Raw genomic sequence first — 21,514 nt, forward strand, 5'->3', positions numbered from 1 at the left:
TTCCTCCCTCATTTATTCATCCAGTCCATCAGAAAGTAATAATAAAAAATGACATACAAATATTTACACGCACACAACTAGTCACATTTATCATTCGGTCGATAATAAAAATCATCTTATCGAATGCAACTCCGCCAGTGGCCGTAAAAAACTGAATCATGTGTATTCGCGCGCACACGGACAATCGAGACACTCCCTAAAAAGTTTGGCGATTTAAATACCTGAATATTCATCACCACAATATAATGGCAGTTTTCGGTATAAAGAGAAGGGCTGAATTGTTCATAGTCTGTCCGGAGTCGAGGGGCGTCGGTTCGAATCCCAGTGCAGACCCCATCATGAAGCAAGGCGAAAGACATACGGTACAAAAGTAGAGTATCACCTAAGGAAAAGGAGAAAGTACAGGAACACTCAATATGTATCAGAACACACCAGCCGTACTTCACACACACACACACACACACACACACACACACACACACACAGTCAATAGTTTGCTCTCAGTTTATCAGAAATCGATGCTTTGTGGCGGTGACGGGAAGGGACGAGGAGGAGGAAGAGGAGAAGGAGATAGGAAGAATAGAGACAGACAGACATACACTTACATCCACAGACAGACAGACAGACAAAAAGATAGCCACAGGAGGAGGAGGTAGGAGGAATAACACAAATAGACAGACAGACACTTACATCCACAGACAGACAGACAGACAAAAAGATAGCCAGACAGATAAACAGGGATATAGGAACCATGATTAACAGATATATAAACATAGATGAAAAGAGAATCCAATACTTGAACTTACATAACCAGAGACACGGACAGACAGGAGGTAGAATAAACGGTAGGAGGCAAGAGGTAGAAAGGGGTAGACAGCAGAAGGCAGAAGACGGGAGGTGGGAGATGAGAGAGAAGGTAGGAGAGAGGATGCTGGAGGTAGGAGAAGGAGAGAGGGAGGAAGAGGAGGAGGGGTGCGGCCGTTCAACTCAGGCATCGGTAAAAGTCGCGCTTCCTGTCGCCTGGAGGATAATCGATATGCGGAGGGAAGCTGGAGAGAGAGAGAGAGAGAGAGGAAATACAAGTGAGAAGGAAGGAAATGCTGGAAATTGAAGAAAAAAAGAGGATGTTTGATATATTTTAAAATGTTGGTATATCGTTTGTGCTTTTTCATGTATAAAAATTATAGATATTCGGAGGGAAGCTGGAGAGAGAGAGAGAGAGAGAGTACTAGTGAGAAAGAAGGAAATGCTGGAAATAGAAGAAAAAAAAGAGAGAGAGAGAGAGAGAGAGAGAGAGAGGAAATGCTGGAAGTAGGAAAAAAGAGGACGTTTTAATGTACCTATTTTAAAATGTTGGCATATCTTTTTTTTCACAGAGAGAGAGAGAGAGAGAGAGAGAGAGAGAGAGAGAGAGAGAGAGAGAGAGAGAGAGAGAGAGAGAATACAGATGAAAAGAAATGAAATCCTGGAAATAGAAAAAAGACAGTGTAATGTATTTTAAAATGTCGATATATCGTGTGTGCTTTTTTTTCACATGAATTGGATAACTTTGAACATTTTTTAGATACTTAAATATTGAATTATTTAGATCAGTTATTTAGAGTGTTAGTTTTCTTATGATTTAAAAAAGGTGATAATGGAAAAGCAGGTTAGATGTGTTTTAAAAGGTTCGGCAAATCATATTTTTTTCACGTTTATCAGATGTATATTTTGTTGGTTATTCATAGTTTTGGTTTTTATATGACCTGAATATGACATAGATAAATAGATATGGATTGGAAGACAGATATAGGTAGATTGATTGACTGACGGACTGACTGACTGACTGACTGATTGATAAACTTAGATAGATAGGCTGATGAATAGTGACAGATATAGATATGGATTGGAAGACAGATATAGGTAGATTGATTGACTAACGGACTGACTGACTGACTGACTGATTGATTGATTGATAAACTTAGATAGATAGACTGATGAATAGTGAGATATAGATATGGATTGGAAGACAGATATAGGTAGATTGATTGACTGACGGACTGACTGACTGACTGAATGACTGATTGATAGATTAATAGACGTAGTTAGAAAGGTAGGTAGAAGAGGTGAAAATATAAAACAAGTTACACATCATTTAAAAGTTTGAGATTTCGTTTCCATTTTAATAATCAAATAATCGAATACAATAAACATTTATTTTTTTGGTTATTCCTTATGAGAGAGAGAAGATTAAAGAGAGAAAACCAGAGAGGGGAAAAGAGAGAAGAGAGGAGAGAAAGAGGAGAAGAGGGAATGAAGGAATAGGAAACAAAAACAAAGGAGCAGAAAAGAAAGAGAAAAGGAAGAGGGAAGAGGGGAGAAAAAGAGGTGAAAAGGAATGAAGGAATAGAAGAAAAGAAAGAAAAGAAAAGGAAGAGGAAGAGGAAGATTAGTTATTTAGTTAGTATATTTTTTTTCTATTATACGAAATGTGAAAACGAAGGTGAAAACTTATAAAAAAAAAGTTAGACGAGTTATTTTTTCCCGTGATTTGAATTTGAAAGAATGAGAAGAAAAAGGAAAATAGAACAGTAAAAGAGAAAATAGGAACAAAAATAGAAAAGGAAAATAGAAAATAGGAAACATAGAAAGGAAAAATAGAAACAAGGCATTTTTTGTTGTGTTGTTGTTGTTGTTGTTGTTTATGAAAATGATGAGGTATTCGTCTATTAACATACTCAATATCTTTTCACTTTCCCTTTCTTTCATCTCACGTCCTTGTGTGTGTGTGTGTGTGTGTGTGTGTGTGTGTGCTGTGTGTGTGTGTGTGTGTGTGTGTCCTGCTTATTATTTTCCTTCATTCTCCTCCTCCTCCTCCTCATCATCGCATGTCAATTTCTTTTTCGTCTTCCTCTCCTCCTTAACATATATTTTTTTCTTTCTTCCTTTTTCCTTCTGTTCATTCTCTTCCTCCACCTCCTCCTCCTCCTCCTCCTCTTCCTCCTCCTCCTCCTCCTCATACTAACAACCTCCTCCCTCTTAACGTTATCTCCTCCTCCTCCTCCTCCTCCTCCTCCTCCTCCTCCTCCTCCTCCTCCTCCTCCTCCCTCCTCCTCCTCTACGCCCTCTTCCTTCACATTCACTATTCAGGTGGTTCGTTGGGGATAAGGGAGAAAGGAGGATGAGGAGGAGGAGGAGGGGGAGGAGAAGGAGGAGGAAGGGAAGTGTATTCCCATCGAAGCCTAACTAGAATAAAGTGGCCTACCTTTCCCCCCCTCCCCCTCCCCTTTCCTCCTTCCTCCTCCCTTCTTCCCTTCCTCCTCATCCCTCCCTTCCCTCAACTTTCCTCATTTATTCCCATCACATACACAGCCTATTATTTTTTTTCTCTCCGTTTCCTCCACCCCTTTTTTTTTACCTCCTTTCTCTCTCTTTTTTTCTCTCTCCCTTTTCTTTCCTTCCCTTTCTTCCTCTTTCCCTTTCTTCCCTTTCTTTTCTATTCCTTTGTTTTTGTTTCCTATTCCCCTATTCTTTTTTTTCCTTCTTTCTCTCCCCTTTCTTTCCTTCTCTCTCTCTCTCTCTCTCTCTCTCTCTCTCTCTCTCTCTCTCTCTCAAATGAAAACTGCTGTGGTCTGCATCGTTATGGAGGAAAGGAGGGAGGGAAGGAGAGAAAGAGGAGGAGGAGGAGGAGGAGGAGGACTTTTGAAGGGAGAGAAGAGGTAACTTTTTTTTATCTTTTATCTCCACGACATGTCACTTTTCCTCCTCCCTCCCTCCTTTCCTCCACTCCCTCCCTCCCTTCTCTCTCTTCGTCCTTTAAGTGTTCTCTCTCTCTCTCTCTCTCTCTCTCTCTCTCTCTCTCTCTCTCTCTCTCTCTCTCTCTCTCTCTCTCTCTCCTGTCTTATTTTTTTCCTCCTCCTTCTCCTTTGTCTTCGTTTATTTCTTCTTTTTTGTTTTCTTCATTTTCTTTGTGTTGTTTTTTGTGTTTTTCTTCATTTTCTTGCTTTTTCTCTTTCAATATTTTCTCTTTGCTTCCTTATTTATCTTTTTCTTCCTTCCTTTTTCTCTCTTTTTCGTTTGTTTCCTTCATTACGTACTTTCTTTACTCTTTCTCATCTTCTTTCCTTCCTTCCTTCCTTCAATCATTCATTTTTTCCATCCTTACTTTGCTCCTTCTTTCCTTTTTTTATTAATTCTTTCTTTCCTTTTATTCTTCCTTCCTTCATTCCTTTGTTTTTCCTTTTCCATCTCCATCCTTCCCTCCTTCCTTCCTTCCTTCCTTCACTCAAAAGCATCATGAAGGAGAAAGATATGAAGGAAAGAGAGAAGGAAAGGTGGAGGAGGAGGGAGGAAAAATTACTCCTCCCCTTCCTCCTCCTCCTCCTCCTCCTCCTCCTCCTCCTCCTCCTCCTCCCTACAAGCCATTAACACTTTATTGACACGGAGCCTCCAGTAAAGACCAGACATGCTCCCCTCCCCTTTCCTCCCCTCCCTCTTTCCTCCCCCTCCCCTTCTTTCCTCCCCTTTCCTCCCCTCCCCCTTTCCTCCCCTTTCCTCCCTTCTTTTCTCCCCCTCCCCCCCCTTCCTCCCTCCCTTCCTCCCTTCCCTTCTCCCCTCCTTCTTTCCTCCCCTTTCTCCCTTCCTTCTTTTCCCCCTCCCTTCTTTCCTCCTCCCTTCTTTCCTCCCCTTCCCTTCTTTCTCCCCCTCCCTTCTTTCTTCCCCTTTCCTCCCCTCTCTCTTCTTCTTCATGCATTCTTCTCTCTCTCTCCAGGTTCCTCTTCCTTCTCCTCCCCTTTCTCTCCCTTCTTTCCTCCCCCTCCCCTCTCCCTTTTTCCTTCATACATTCCTCTTTCCTTCCTCCTCCTCCTCCTCCTCTTTCGTCTCTTCCTTCTCCTTCTTTCCTCTTTCATTTCCCCTCCCCTTCCCCTTCTCTCCCCTTTCCTTCATATATTCTTTCTTTCTTTCCCTTTTCTAAGTCCATCTTCCTCCTCTTCCTCCTCCTCTCCCTCTTCTTCTTTTTCCTCTTTCTTATCTTTTCTTCATACAGTCTTCTCTTTCCCTGTCCTTAGTCCATCTTCCTCCTCCTCCTCCTCCTCCTCCTTCTTCCTCTTCTTCTTTCTTTCAGTTCTCCTCCTTTGTTTTCTTCTAATTTTTGTTTCCTGTTGTCTCTTCCTTCCTTTCTCTCCTCCTCCTCCTCCTCCTCCTCTCCCTTCCTTCCCTCCGGGTGTTTACTTACACCTCCTCCTCCTCCTCCTCCTCCTCCTCCTCCTCCTCCTCCTCCTCTTCCTCCTCCAGTTGGTTCATATCTCGTCACCCACTTCACTCTCATGCCACGCCGTTGTCTTGTATCTCTCCTCCTCCTCCTCCTCCTCCTCCTCCACCTCCTCCTCCTTTTCCTCCTCCTCCTCCTCGCGTCTGGAAAAGAGGAGGCCAAACATGTCTTCAAGTTTGGTCAAATTTGTCAACTCGAACCGAAAGTCAACAGAGAGAATTCCGATCCGCTAATTGCAACGGAGATGAGCACTGAGGCGAGGCGTATGTGTGTCCAGCGTTGCCAGATTATCGTACTCACCACATCGTACTTATTACTTTTAAGCCTCAAACTATCGTACCAACACAAATAACGATAGAAAATTGAAGTTAGCGTTAAAACTCCTATTTATTGATGTGTGTTTCTTTGTTATCGGTTTGTTATCGGTAAGAAAGTACGAAAATGCAGTGTGATGTGTACGATAATTTGACAACGCTGTATAATGTGTCTCTCCCAGAACTGTGTGTCTTTCCCTTGATGTAGCGACGAGATTGCCTGGGGAGTCCTTGGTGATGATTTTGATGAGTGGAGATGAAGGGAGGAAGGAGAGGAGAGGAGAGATGAAGAAAGGGAGAAGAGTGTTTGAAAAGAGAGGAGGAGAAAGTTGAAGGGAAGGAGAAAGAAGTGAATAGGAGATGAAAGGAAGGAAGGGAGGGAGGAGAAGATCTGGAGATGAAGGGAGGAAGGAGAGGAGAGGAGAGATGAAGGGAGAAGAGTGTTTGAAAAGAGAGGAGGAGAAAGTTGAAGGGAAGGAAAAAGAAGTGAATAGGAGATGAAAGGAAGGAAGGGAGGGAGGAGAAGATCTGGAGATGAAGGGAGGAAGGAGAGGAGAGGAGAGATGAAGGAAGGGAGGAGAGTGTTTGAAGGGAGAGGAGGAGAAGAGCTGGAGGAAGGGAGAAGGAAGTGAATAGGAAGTGAAAGGAAGGAAGGGAGAGATGAAGGAAAGGAGGAGAGTGTTGAAAGGGAGAGAAAGAGGAGAGTCAGAGGAAGGGATAAAGAAATGGAGGTGAAGAAAGGAAGGAAGGAATACATAGGAATACATAGGAAGAACAGACACCAGAAGACCTATCGATCTATGGCGAGGGTGAAGGAAGGGAGAACATTTTGGAAGAGAGAGAAAAAAAGTTAGAGAAAGGGAGAAAGAAATGGAGATGAAGAAAGGAAGGAAGGAGAGGGGAGATGGAGGAAGGAAGAAAGGAATGGAGAAGGAGAGTTGAAGGAAGGGATGAAGAAATGGAGATGAAGAAAGGAAGAAGGAGAGGGGAGATGGAGGAAGGAAGAAAGGAATGGAGGAGGAGAGTTGGAGGAATGGATGAAGAAATGGAGATGAAGAAAAGAAGGAAGGAAGGAGAGAAACAAAAATGAAGGAAGGTTTAAGAAAAGAAACATTGAAGGAAGGAAGAAAGGAGATGAAAGAGATGAAGGAGAAAAGAAGAAGAAAGAAAGGAGGAGAGAGAAAGAGATGAAGGAGGAAGGGAAGGGAGACGAGAAATGGAGATGAAGAAAAGAAGAAAGACAAACAGAAGTGGAGGAAGGAAGAAGACAAATAAAAGTGGAGCAGAGAATGAAAAGAAGACAAACGGAGGAAGGAAGACAAAGAAGAAAAGAAGACAGATGGAAGAGGAAGAGCAGGGATTGAGAGATGGAGCAATAAAGAGAAGAAGAAGAGGAGGAGGAGGAGGGAAAGAAGATAGATGGAAAAGAGGAAGAGCAGGGATTGAGAGATGGAGCAATAAAGAGAAGAGGAGGAGGAGGAAAGGAGGAAGAAGAAGAAGAAGAAGCGCTTAACAGATGCAGATAAAGAGCAAAGAAATAACTAGAGTGCGTTCGACCCTCTTAATGAAGTGACCGTAAATATGAGAATGCTAATCGGTCACGGAGATTGACGCTTCAGGATACCAAGGGAGTGATTAGTGTGAGTGTTTCTCCTCTCCCCCTTCTCTTTTCTCCTCTCCCTTGTTTAACCCCTTCCTTCTTTCCTCTCCCTCCCTCACTCCTCTACTGTTCCTGTTTTTTGCTATTGATTTTGTTCTTTTTGTGTTTATTGTGATTCTTAGACGTTTATTTTTTTGTTTGTTTTTCTTTTTTGGTTCTTTTTCGATCTGTATGTTATTCTGTTATTCTTTTTTTTTATTGAGTATTTTCCTTTTTTTCCTCTTTTTTTCTCTCCATTGTTTTCTTCTTCATCTTCTTCCTCTGCTTCTTCCTCTTCTTCTTCTTCTTATTGTTATTATTATCATTATTATTATTATTATTATTATTATTATTATTATTATTATTATTATTATTATTATTATCCTTCTTTTCTTTCTCCTTTCATCTCCATCTTCGTCCTCCTCCTCCTCCTCCTCCTCCTCCTCCTCCTCCTCCTCCTCCTCTTCTCTTTCCATTCACCCAGCGTGCTCAACCCTGCATATCCAACTACCATTTCTTTGCACTCCTCCTCCTCCTCCTCCTCCTCCTCCTCCTCCTCCTCCTCCTCCTCCCTTTTTCCTCCTCGTTGTCTGAGAAAGAAAACATTATCGGAATTATCTTTGCATATTCAGTTCACGTATTCTCTCTCTCTCTCTCTCTCTCTCTCTCTCTCTCTCTCTCTCTCTCTCTCTCTCTCTCTCTCTCTCTCTCTTCTTTTTTAATTTTTTTCATTTATTTTTGTTTTTCTCTTCTCTTCATTTCCCTTCGTTTCTCTTCTTTTTCCTATGTATCTTTCTTTTCTCTCTTAGTCTTTCTTCCTTTGTTTCTTATTATTCCTTCTTTTCTTCTTTTCCTGTTTCTCTTCTTTATCATTCTTCATCTCATTCTTCATTTTTTCGTCTTTCTCTCTTCCTCATTTCCTCCACTTTCTCTTCCTCCTCCTCTTCTTCTTTCCTATCTGTTTATTCCTTTGTATTCCTTTATCACTCTATTTGTCATTCCCTTCATTCGCTTATGTATCTCCTCCATTTCCTCTGTTTCGTAATATATATTCTTATTTCATATTCCCTCGTTATCTCCGTCCCTCCATTACTCTCTCTCTCTCTCTCTCTCTCTCTCTCTCTCTCTCTCTCTCTCTCTCTCTCTCTCTCTCTCTCTCTCTCTCTCTCTCTCTCTCTCTCTCTCTCTCTCTCTCTCTACCCCCCCCTCTCCTTGTTTACTCCTCTTGCCTTCTGTATTTACACTCGATTCACTCCTCCTCCTCCTCCTCCTCCTCCTCCTCCTCCTCCTCCTCTATACATCCACGTCTTCTCCACCTTCCTCTATTTGCATTCCCATCATCCTGTCTTCCTCCACTTCCTTTCTCCTCCTCCTCCTCCTCCTCCTCCTCCATTCCCTCCGACATCTTGACTTCCTCCCTTCTTCTTTTCCAGTACGTCAATGTCACACACACACACACACACGCACACACACGCACACACACACAGAAGCACACTCACACAGAAGTCACTCACACACATCTCCTCCTCCTCCTCCTCCTCCTCCTCCTCCTCCTCCTCCTGGTAATTCCTGGAAGAGAGGAAGCATAATTAGATATACAAGTCATCCTTAAATAATGTCAAAAGGCCTCTGTTGGTTGTTGTTCCGAATGCATTACTTTTATTTCTCTTTTTTTTTTCTCTTATTTTTACCGAGAACTGGAATGATACAAGTAATGGTAATGGGATTTTCCATTTTAACAGTATCTCGTTTTATGCTGTTTTCTTCATGTTTAATTGGCGTAAGTGATCTTTATTTAAACTTATAATGAAAGGGAAAAAAAGGTCATATATTCGTTCACATTATTAACTTTTTTTATTGTTGTTTTTGGCAAGATGAATAGAATGTTTTTTTTTTATGTTTAATTTGCGTTTTTGTTTAATCATGTTTTTGAGGAGACTGATTAAAAGGGAGGAGGGAGAATGAGAAATGGGGAAAAAAAGGGAATGAAAAAGGAAAAGATAAGAACCAGAAAAGAGAGACGAGACATAGGAATGAAAATGAAGAAAAACACAACACAGAGAATTAAGGAAAGGGAAGAGAGGAAGAAGAAAGAAACGAAGGAGAAAAGACAAAGAAGGAGGAGGGAGAAAAATAAGACAGGGGAGAGACAAAAGAGAGAGAGAGAGAGAGAGAGAGAGAGAGAGAGAGAGAGAGAGAGAGTTCATTTTTCATCTCTGTGTTGGTATTCTTGTTTTTTGTTATTTTCCTTCCTCTCATAAAGTTAATAAATAGATTACTGTATTTTATTATTGTTTGTTTGTTTGTTGTTTTTGGCAGGAAGTGACGTATAGTATTTTTGTTTTTCTATATTTAATTAGTGTGTCTTTTTAATCTCAAGTTCTTAGGAGAATAAATAGAAAGGATATGAAGGTAATTGATTGCTATACATTATTAGCTGATATTTTCCGAGCTAAGAAGAGATGAATAGTGTTTGTTTGTATCTCTATAATTAGCGTGTGTGTTTAATCTCGGTTTTTTTTTTAGAAGACGAAATAGAAAGGATATGAAGGTAACAGGTTCTTGTACATTATTAGCAGATATTTTCCGAGATAAGAAGAGATGAAGAGCGTGTTTGTTTTTCTATCTATAATTAGCGTGTTTGTTTAATCTCAAGTTTTTTTTAGAAGACGAAATAGAAAGGATTTGAAGGTAATATTTTCTTGTACATTATTAGCTGATATTTTCCGAGATAAGAAGAGATGAAAAGCGTGTTTGTTTTTCTATCTATAATTAGCGTGTGTGATCTCAGGCTTTTACGAGAACAAATACAATGGAAAAATAATTGATGGTGTATCCAATTAACTTGTTTTTATTATTATCAAGAGATGAGTAGACTTTTTTTATACATATGCTTTTAAGGAGACTACAAAGGCCAGTCTCCCTGCTATCTTTCTTGTTATATTTGTTTGTCGAGAGATGAATGGTTTTTTTTTTTTTTTTTTTTTTTTTTTTTTTTGTGTGTGTGTGTGTGTGTGGAATTGAAACAAGGATAGGAATGGATTAAGGAGACTACAGGAGGCCTACACGACTACAGTACTCCATCAACCTTTTTTTTTAGGAGACTACAGAAGGCCTACACGACTTTTAGGAGACTTCTTAGGAGACTACAAAAGGCCTATACGACTTTTAGGAGATTTTAGGAGACTTCTTAGGAGACTACAGAAGGCCTACACGACTTTTAGGAGATTTTAGGAGACTTCTTAGGAGACTACAGAAGGCCTACACGACTTTTAGGAGATTTTAGGAGACTTCTTAGGAGACTACAGAAGGCCTACACGACTTTTAGGAGATTTTAGGAGACATTTTTAGGAGACTTCTTAGGAGACTACAGAAGGCCTACACGACTTTTAGGAGATTTTAGGAGACATTTTTAGGAGACTTCTTAGGAGACTTCAGAAGGCTTACACGACTTTTAGGAGATTTTAGGAGACATTTTAGGAGACTTCTTAGGAGACTACAGAAGGCCTACACGACTTTTAGGAGATTTTAGGAGACTTTTTTAGGAGACTACAGAAGCCCTACACGACTTTTAGGAGATTTTAGGAGACTTTTTTAGGAGACTTCTTAGGAGACTACAGAAGGCTTACACGACTTTTAGGAGACTTTAGGAGACATTTTTAGGAGACTTTTTAGGAGACTACAGAAGGCTTACACGACTTTTAGGAGACTTTTTTATGAGACTTTAAGGAGACTTTTTAGGAGACTACAGAAGGCTTACACGACTTTTAGGAGACATTTTTAGGAGACTTTTTAGGAGACTACAGAAGGCTTACACGACTTTTAGGAGACTTTTTTATGAGACTTTAAGGAGACTTTTTAGGAGACTACAGAAGGCTTACACGACTTTTAGGAGACTTTTTTAGAAGACTTTTTTATGAGACTTTAAGGAGACTTTTTTAGGAGACTACAGAAGGCTTACACGACTTTTAGGAGACTTTTAGGAGACTTTTTTTAGGAGACTTTTTTAGGTGACTACAGGAACCCTACACGACAGCAGTACTCCATCAACTTTTTCTAATATATATTTTTTTTTGTCAAGAACGAATGAATAGAATGTTGTTTTAGTCTAAATCAATCAAGGATACATATGGATTTTAGGAAAACTGTTTAGGCCTGTCACTCCATCAACTTTTATATATACACTTTTATTTATCAAGAACGAGTGAATTGAATTTTGTTTTAGTAGATTTCAACACGGACTCAGTGGGCTTTTTGTTTCCTTGTATTTACATCTTATTTGCTTATTCATTTTTTTATTTATTATTATTATTATTATTATTTTTTTTTTTTGCCCCTGCGGCTAAAAAAAAGGTCACTCCAATTTGTTCCCAACGCTTATTCATTTTTTTTATTTTTTTTTTTTTATTTATTTATTCATTTATTTATTCATTTATTTATTTTTATTTATTTTATTTTTATTTATTTATTTATTCATTTATTTATTTTTTATTTATTTATTTATTTATTTATTTATTTTTTTTTTTTTTTTTTGCCCCTGAGACTACAAAAGGTCAGTCCTATTTGTTCCCAGCGCCGTGTGTCATAACGTTTATTTTAGCGTACCCTTGAAATGCCTCGTAAAACCCGCCCCGGCTAATCCCCTTAATCCATTTGAATAATTGGATGCGAGAATTAATAATGGAACACTTGGCTTTATAATTTTTTTTTTTACCATCATTAATAAAGTATGCGGATATGATTAACTTTTTACGAGGAACACAAAAAGCCCCGCACACGACGATAATATGGTGCTGATTTATTCTTTTATTTGCAGTTCATATATTTCCAGAGAAGGATTGAATCGTTTTTTGTATCGCCCCTCGTGACCTGACGTGACCTAACCTGACCCACAGCAGACTTAATCATACAAAGCTCAGGACAGAAAGTTAGAAGGCTGTAAATATGTCCTGTTCTATTTTTTCAACCGTTTATATTTTTCTGGAGAAAGATTGAACTGTTTTTTGTACCGCCCCTCGTAACCTGACCTGACCTCACTTGACCCGCAGACATACTTGTAAAAGCTCAGGACACGAAGTTAAAAGGCTGCGATAAAGTCCTGTTCTATTTTTTTCAACCGATTATATTTTTCTGGAGAAGGATTGACCTGTTATTTGTACTGCCCCGTGACCTGACCTGACCTAACTTGACCCACAGCAGACGTAATCATAAAAAGCTCAGGACAGAAAGTTAGAAGGTTGCTGTTCTATTTCTTCAACCTTTTATATATTTCTGGAGAGGGATTGACCTGTTATTTGTACTGCCCCGTGACCTGACCTGACCTCACCTGACCCACAGCAGACATAATCGTTAAAAACTCATGACAGAAAGTTAGAAGGCTGCTGTTCTATTTCTTCAACCTTTTATATATTTCTGGAGAGGGATTGACCTGTTATTTGTACTGCCCCGTGACCTGACCTGACCTGACCTCACTTGACCCACAACAACCGTTTATATTTGTCTGGAGAAGTATTGAACTGTTTTTTGTACCGCCTCGTGACCTGACCTAACCTGACCTGACCTGAACTAAAAGAACCATGAAAAGCACTGAAAATAAAGTTAGAATGCTGCGAGGAAAGGTTGTTAATTTTTTTCATTTTTTATTCATTTTTCATCTTCATTTTCATTTATTTCATTACTTAGCGGACTTTTTTTATATTTCTCTAGCTATTCATTTTCATTCATTTTATTGCTTAGCGGGCTTTTTTTTTTTATCTCTAATTTTATTCATTTTTCATTTTCATTTTCATTCATTTTCACTTCCTAGCGGACTTCTTGTTACTTCTTTATTTATTCATTTTTCATTTTCATTTCCATATTCATTCATTTCAGTGACTAGCGGGATTTTTTGTTTCGTTATTCACATTATTTCCCTTAAGCTGGTATCGTTACAGTAAAAAGATCAGGATCGTTTTACCTAAAGAACCAGCATTTTCAAATCGCCTGTGTACCTGACCTAACTTAACCTGACCTCACCGGCGACTCAGACACAATGAGATTCAGGTCAGCCTCGCTCTGTGCGGCTGATTTGCTGTCTGTCTGTCTGTCTGTGCAGCGAATCTTACGGGCACACGGACAAGTTGGCTGGCGGACTGAGGCTTTTCGCTTAACAGACTGATTGTGCGGAGAACTGATAGAATGTTTTAGATATACGACGCTGTTTTACGAATTTTCTGTGTGTGTGTGTGTGTGTGTGTGTGTGTGTATTCGTACTTGACACAGCCCAGTTTTGTTCTTGTTTTCTGGACAATCGCACGCCACATACATCTGTCTTCTCTTCCCTCACACGCATGTCTCCCCTCTCTCACACATCTGTTCTCTTTCCTCTCACACATCTGTTTTCTTTCCTCTCACACATGTCTCCTTCCCCCACACATCTGTCCTCTGCTCTCTCACACATCTGTTCACTTTCCTCTCACACACCTGTTTTCTTTCCTCTCACACATGTCTCCTTCCCACACACATCTGTCCTCTGCTCTCTCTCACACATCTGTTCACTTTCCTCTCACACACCTGTTTTCTTTCCTCTCACACATGTCTCTTTCCCACACACATCTGTCCTCTGCTCTCTCTCACACATCTGTTTTCTCCCCTTTCATACTTGCCCCCCCTCTCCCAAACATGTCCTCCACTCACACATGTCACCCCTTTTTCTCCCACACCTGTCATCCCTCTCACACACATCTGTCTTCCCTTCCAGACCTGCGGTACCTACGTCACGGCGGCCGGAGGGAGGCGGGGGACGGCGGAGGCGGCGGGGCGGCGGGCGCGGCAGCGGGCACTAACGCCACCACGGGAACGGCGCCCCCCGAGGACTTGCTGTTCGAGGGCGAGGGAGAGGCGGGAAGTGTCCAGGAGCAGGTAAGATAAAGTGGACTGCTGGAGGGAGATTATTGCTTTTGTTTACGTTACCGAGGCGAAGAAGCCCCGCCCACTTCGCTCAGTGTGTGTCTATCATTGGCCAGTCTACAAGGGACTGTTTTTATGCTGTGAAGAGATTGTTTGGGCTGGTATTATGTTTTGGAGAGATAGTTTGAGCTCTTAAATGCTAGTACTGAGAGAGAGGCATAGGACCCTCGATATGCTGTGGGAGTGTTCTGTAATGAGATAGATTATACTGTTCGTATGTTGTGAAGAGATAGTATGGGAAGGCTGGTATGCTGTGAAGAGATCATTTCAGTGGCTTTTATGCTATGGGAACGTGCAGAGAGGAGATAGTGTGGCTGCTTTTATACTTGGGAGAGATTGTTAGTACGGCTGATATGCTTAGGGAGTGTCCAGTAAAGAGTCAGTCTCATGGCACCGTTGGCACTGTCCTCCCTTCGCCTTCAGGTCGTGGTGCGCGGCGAGGAGGTGCTGCTTGAGTGCGTGGTGCCGGACGACGCCCCACAGATACCCGGGGATGACAGCGCCGAGGGGGAGGTGCGATGGTACCACGACGGCGCCAAGGTGAGTCACGTGGACCATCCCTGTTGTTTAACTGTACCTAACCTGCCTGTTACCTGCATCTTACCTGTCTCAACCTTTACTTTCCTTACCTTACCTGTAATTCCTTTCTTCATTAAGTTTATTACCTGAATCTTCTTTTTTTATTTTAGTATTATTCTTTTGATTTATTTTTAATTTTTTTATTCACATTAATTCTTATATATTTGTAATTAGTGTACGCTTTTGTGCTTTTAATTCCCTTGTATATAATCCTACGTTACCCCCTAAGTCAAATTTGCATTCCATTATCCGTAGAGTTTATTTTGCCTGTTCCTTCGTTGTTGTTTCATGCGGTCAATACTGCCGCTTTTTTTTCTTTATTCTTTTCTTATCTAACACAATTTTATCACCTAATATTGGCAGCTCGTTACATCCCTCTTCTACGCACTGAAAATGTGTACGTGTGTGTGTGTGTGTGTGTGTGTGTGTGTGTGTGTGTGTGTGTGTGTGTTTGAGACAGGACCAAAAATAAAAAAAGACAAAACCGATTCATTTTTTGGCATTTCCCTGATTATGTTTGAAAGTGAAAGCGGATTGAGTCGTGCCTGTATGTGTGTGTGTGTGTGTGTGTGTGTGTGTGTGTGTGTGTGATTGCATCCGGTCCGTTTTTTCCGTAACGAAGCTTGTGTTTCTGATGGAGTTTTTTTGTTTGTTTGTTCGTTTGTTTTTCTCCCTTTGTCTGTCTGTCTCTCCCCCAACTCTGAATTCCTGTATTTGACCTCGATGAGAGAGAGAGAGAGAGAGAGAGAGAGAGAGAGAGAGAGAGAGAGAGAGAGAGAGAGAGGTCGTTAATTAAGGTGACCTCTTGCCTGTGTTAAGGAGCAACAAACTTAATTACCTCTCTCTCTCTCTCTCTCTCTCTCTCTCTCTCTCTCTCACACACTTTCACTCTCTCCCCCTGGCCTCATTTCCCTTCATTAGCAGGTATGGTTGAATCACCTGGTCTTTTGTCACTTGGATCAGCGCTGGAGGCAGACATAATTAACCTGACCTCACCTGCCTGTTTATTTACTCACCTGACGAGAGCGTTTTTCATTTGGTTTTAATTAGGTGTGTTTTTCTGTCTTTTTTGTTTATTTGTTTGTTTGTTTATTTGCTGGATTTTTCGTACTTTTTTTATCCTTTTGCCATTCCTTTCTTTCTTTTATGTTGCCTTTTCCTTCATTCTTTCCTTTTTCTTTTTTTCCTTTCTTATCGTCATGTTTTTTTCTTTCCTTCGTCACTTCTTTCCTCCCTTTTTTCCTTGCCTCATTCTTTTCTTCCTTCTTTCCCTTCTTCCTGCATTCTTTCCTTTTTCGTCCTTTCCTTTATTTATTTTTCCTTTCATATTTCCATGTTTTTTTTTCTTTCCTTCCTCACTTCCTTCCTCCCTTTCTTCATTGTCTTTTTCTTTTCTTCCTTCTTGCCCTTCTTCCTTCATTCTTTCCTTTTTCGTCCTTTCCTTTATTTATTTTTTCCTTTCATATTTTCATGTTTTTTTTTCTTTCCTTCCTCACTTCCTTCCTCCCTTTCTTCATTGTCTTTTTCTTTTCTTCCTACTTTCCCTTCTTCTTTCATTATTTCCTTTTTCGTCCTCTCCTTTATTCTTTTTTCCTTTCATTTCGTCATACTTTTTTCTTTCATTCCTCACTTCCTTCCTCCCTTTCTTCCTTGCCGCATTCTTTTCTTCCTTCTTTCCCTTCTTCCTCCCTTCATTCCCACCATCCTTCATTCCTTCCTTCTTCCTTCCTTCTTGCGTATTTCCATTTCTAGCTTTCCTTTATTTCTGTTAACCTTTCGCCATTCCTTTTTTCATGCATGTTGCCTTTTCCTTCACTCCTTCCTTTTCGTCCTCCTTTATTCATTCTTCATTTCATCTTTTCATATTTTTTTTCTTTCCTTCCTCACTTCCTTCCTCCCTTTCTTCTTTGCCTCATTATTTTCTTCCTTCTTTCCCTTCTTCCTCCCTTCACTCCCACCTTCCCTTTCTTTCTTAATTCATATCATAGTCATTTTTTTTTTCTCACATATTCTGCATCTTCGGTCACCCACCACAGTCTAACTTAACACCCACTCATAAAACTCGCATACATTTCTGAAACTATTATTCCAAACAGCTTTTTCAACAACTACATCCTCTTGTACATCTTTTCTACATCATTTCCATTTTTTAACATCATCTACATATACATCCTCTGCACCTACTTCTTCTACATCTTCCACTTAGAAACGTTTATATAAGCTATGCATTTGTCAAGTCGTTTAGCGTAATGAGTAGCGGGCTTTTTTTTATTATTTCCTTTTTTGTGCCCTTGAGCTGTCTCCTTTGTTGTAAAAAAAAAAAAAATCAGCTTCGTAACCTTCACTATGCACAACATCTTAGGAGCAGTGAGTAGCGGGCTTTTTTCTTTTCATTATTGTACTGTCTCCTTTGCTGTAAAAAAGAAGAAGAAAAAATCGACACAACACCACACCACGCAATACACGGAACTCCACCAGTACTCTTTACCTTCTCGAGTCAACCTGTGATTTACCTGTTGCCTCCACCTCGGCGTGACAAACAAGGCATCGCGCTGAGTACACCTGTTCTTTTATCCACCTGCCCATCCAGTATTCAGGTGACGTGATGCATATTGATAACTTTACCTTCATGATGGAATTTGAACCTTTTTTATATATATATTTTAGCGTTTGGAGTGGTTTGGAATTGGTGTTTTGACGTTGTTTGTTTTATGTTTTTTTTATGTTTTTATTTATTAATCTGCTTTTAATATTTGTCAGTTTTTTTTTAAGTCTTCCTTCGTATTTAGTTTCTTTATTATCCCTTTCGCTCTCATTCTCTCCTTTATTCCCTCTTTTTTTATTTCTCTGCCCATCCAATCTTATTTTCTCCCCTTCTTTTTGCTTTCATTCATTCACTTCTCCTTTCTTCCATTCCTCCATCTCTTCTTTTCTCTCATCTTTCGTTCGCTCCTCGGTTTTCCTTTCTTCCATTCTTATGTTCCTCCTCTCCTTCACTTCTCCATTTCTCTCTTCTTCCATTCCTCACATATTTCTTCATTCTTTCCAATTGTCTTTATTTCCTCACCTCATTTTTGCCTTATTCTGAGTATTCTAATTTCCACTAATCATTTTTTTGGCCCACCTGTCCCATTCTACCTGTCCCTGTACCTGTAAGTCCATTAGTAACGTCAGGTGTTCGTGTGTGCAGGTGCGTGAGGACCTCCGCGTCAGCATCATGTGGACGGGGCGCCTCGTGCTGTCCCACGCCGTCACGCCGGACTCGGGGCTCTGGTGGTGCCGGAGGTCAGGCCGCCCGGGACCCAAGCGCCGCCTCTTCGTCACCAGTGAGTGTTATTATGAGTTATAGTAGAAATAGTAGTAGTTATTGTTATTGTTATATTTGCATTAGTATTGGGACGATTAAAGCCTGATAAAGTTAAGATAAGGGAAACATGAAGCAAAGGGAAATAAAGCAAATGAAAGACACGGAAATTGCTATGATTATTTTTAGACGACTCAAGCTTGGTAAACTTAAGATCAAGGAAAGAAAGAAAGGATGAGATCAAACAAAAAGAAACAGCAAAAGAAACAGAAAAGAGGGATCATAAAGCACAAGGAAAAAAACAAACGAAAGACACGGATATTACTTTGATTATTTTTAGACAACTCCAGCTTGGTAAAACTAAGATCAAGGAAAGAAAGAAAGGATGAAATCAAACAAAAAGAAACAGAGCAAAGGAAACGCTGGAAAATTGTTGATTGAAGTGAGAAAGATCAAATGGAAGAAAAATAAATAAAGAATGTAGTAGAAATTGATGTGTTGTACCTTGAGCCAACTAAAAATAACAAGATAGGATTAAACAAAAGGAAATAACGAAAAGAAAACACTGGAGAATCTGAAAGAGACGTGAATAAAGACGAAATAGAAGAAAAACAAATAAAGAATGTGATAAAAAAAGTGATCCTTGAGACGACTAAAATTTTGTAGACTTAACCTCGAGGAAAAAAGAGAGAGAGAGAGAAACAAAGACCAAACAAAAGAAAAATACAGCAAAGCATAAACTAGAAAATTATTAAAGAAAGAAAATAGGAATAAAACGAAACAAAAAGAAAACAGAAAACGAAAGGGGAATTGTTAACAGTTGGAGGTGACAAAGCTGAAAAGGAGGAAGAGCAAATAAAAGAGTGTTGTCAGAACTGTCGTGGTTGTGTACAGGGGAGAGAGAGAGAGAGAGAGAGAGAGAGAGAGAGAGGGAGAGGGAGAGGGAGAGGGAGAGAGTGGATTTTTAGTAAAGGAAACAAAGAAGGTGATTTAAAGTACATAGAACTGAAGGAAAGAAAGAATGTAGGAAGGAAGGAACTAAGAGAGAGAGAGAGAGAGAGAGAGAGAGAGAGAGAGAGAGAGAGAGAGAGAGGGAGAGTGGATTTTTAGAAAGGGAAACAAAGAAAGTGATTTAAAGTACATAGAATTGAATGAAAGAAAGAATGAAATAGAAAAGAAAGAAAATAGGAAGGAAGGAACAGAGAGAGAGAGAGAGAGAGAGAGAGAGAGAGAGAGAGAGAGAGAGAGAGAGTGGATTTTTAGTGAGGGAAAAAAACGGAGGTGATTTAATTAAAGTAACAAAGAATTGAAGGAAAGAAAGAAAGAGTTAGGAAAGAAAGAATAAAGGAAGGAAGGAAATAAGAAAATGTTACCTGATATTTTGATGAGGGAAAGGAAAGGAGAGGAGAAAAGGGGAGTAAGGGAATAAAGAAGGAATGAAACAAAAAATGAGAAATATATACAATGCAAGAAAAAATGAATATAAACAAAAAAAAGGGCAGAAAAAAAGAAGAAAGAAGGAAAGGAGAAGAGAAGGAAAACGAGAACGAGAAATAAGAGAAAAGAATTAAAGAAAAAATAGAGAAAACATATGAGAAGAAAGGGCAGAAAAAAAGCAGAAAGAAGGAAAGGAGAAGAGGAGATGGAAAACGAGAACGAGGAAGGAACAGAAAGAAATAAAGAAAAAATAGAGAAAAATACACGAGAAGAAAAGACAGAAAAGAGAAGAAAGAAGGAAAGGAGAAGAGAAAAGAAGAAAAGGAAAACGAGAACGGGAAAGAAAAGAAGGTGAATAAAGAGAAAAAATACTTGAGGAAAAGGCAGAAAAGAAGAAGAAAGAAGTAAAGGAGAAGAGAAAAAGAGAAGGAAAAGGAGAACGAGAAATAAGAGGAAAGAAATAAAGAAATAGAGAAAAAATACTAGAAGGAAAGGCAGAAAAAAGAAGAAGGAAAGAAGAAGAGGAGAAGGAAAACAAAAACGATGAAGAAAAGGAAAGAAATAAAGAAGAAAAAGAGGAAGAAATAAAGAAGCCAAACAAAAACCCTTCCCATAAATTAATAATCAGAAGAAGAAAAAGGGAAAGGAAAAACAAAGGGAAAAACGGAATACCAAATGCAGTGTTTATCAACCTTATCTCCTCCGTGACATAACCCGTATATAACCATGCACGTAAGGCAGCTAACGACGCCCCTAGATCCAGGTTGTGTTATTGCCATGAAACTCTCCAGACGGAACCCATTCATTTGACACACTTATCCCCTTCCCTCTCCTCCCCTTCCCTCCCCTTCCCATAGATCGTAAAGTGAAGGGGAATAAGGGGTGTTTAAAGGGCCAATGACAGGGTGTGAGGAAAGGGGAGGAAAGGGGAAGGCGGTTAATGAATAGTGAAGGACTGTTGGTAAAAGAGGAGATGGAAGAGAGGGAGAGGGAGAGAGGGATTATGTTTAAGTGAGAAGGGGAGGAAAAAAAAGGCGTGCGTGTGTGTGTGTGTGTGTGTGTGTGTGCGTGTGTGCGTGTGTGCGTGTGTGTGTGTGTGTGTGTGTGTGTGTAGGAGGAGGAGGAGGATGAAGAAAGGAAACGATTAAGAAGCAAAATAGTGAAGAAAATAAAGGAGGAGAATGAAAAAGAAAGAAATGGAGGAAGAAGAAAAAGAAGGAAAGATGTCTAGTTTCCTTTATGTATGTGTGTGGAGAGAGAGAGAGAGAGAGAGAGAGAGAGAGAGAGAGAGAGAGAGAGAGAGAGAGAGAGAGAGAGAGAGAGAGAGAGAGAACGAAAGAAGAAAAGGATAGAAAAGAGAAGAGAAAACAGGAAAAGAAAGGGAAGAGAAGGAAAAAGGAAAGAGGGAGAGAAGAGAAAAACAGGAGACAGAAAGGGAAGAAAAGAAGAAGAAACAGGAGAAGAAGGAAAAAGAATAAAAAAGAGAATATGTTAGTAGGTAGCAGGTTACCGTGTGTGCGTGTGTGTATGTATGTGTGTGTGTGTGTGTGTGTGTGTGTGTGTGTACTTTTTTCACGGGGTACTAATGCAAACAGCGAAAAATGGCATAGGTCACGAAGGAGAGTTTGATGGAAGGGTGTGGAAGAGAAATGGGAGGTCTTGAGATGGGTGGAAGGGAAGGGGAGGGAAGGGGATTGGTAGGAAAGGGAGTAGAGGGGGAGAGGAAGGAAAGGGAAGGGGATAAAGGGGGGAATGGGAAGGGTTATAGCAGCCTGAATGAGGAAATAAGTGTAATGGACGTGGATTGAAAAATGTAATGATAAAAGAGAATAAAAAAAGGTCGGGTAATTATAGAGCTTTTACGGGAAGTGGAAATATAAGAAGAAATGGAAAGAAATGTGATATACGTAGAAAAAAGGGTAACAGTAGGTTTTAAATAAGAAAATAAAGGTAATGGACGTGGATTGAAAAATGTAATGATAAAAGGGAATAAAAAAAGGAAGGGTAATTATAGAGCTTATACGGGAAGTGGAAATATAAGA

At 39.9% G+C, this 21,514-nt stretch overlaps 1 protein-coding gene across 4 annotated transcripts in view; it reads left to right on the forward strand.

The window, feature by feature from the left end:
- Positions 1-21,514, forward strand: part of LOC126980268 (cell adhesion molecule 1-like) — a 224,346-nt gene that overhangs the window by 144,539 nt on the left and 58,293 nt on the right. For all 4 annotated transcript variants that reach the window (XR_007733028.1, XM_050829962.1, XM_050829961.1 and 1 more), the window contains exons 5-7: positions 13,944-14,104; positions 14,576-14,692; positions 17,922-18,057. Coding sequence is in view for 3 of the 4 variants with exons in the window: in XM_050829962.1 (XP_050685919.1) it covers positions 13,944-14,104; positions 14,576-14,692; positions 17,922-18,057 (414 nt within the window). In the remaining variant the exon portion in view is untranslated. The remainder of the gene's footprint in view (positions 1-13,943; positions 14,105-14,575; positions 14,693-17,921; positions 18,058-21,514) is intronic.

This window comes from Eriocheir sinensis, chromosome 44 (genome assembly GCF_024679095.1).
Source record: "Eriocheir sinensis breed Jianghai 21 chromosome 44, ASM2467909v1, whole genome shotgun sequence".
NCBI classification, from domain to species: Eukaryota; Metazoa; Arthropoda; class Malacostraca; order Decapoda; family Varunidae; genus Eriocheir; species Eriocheir sinensis.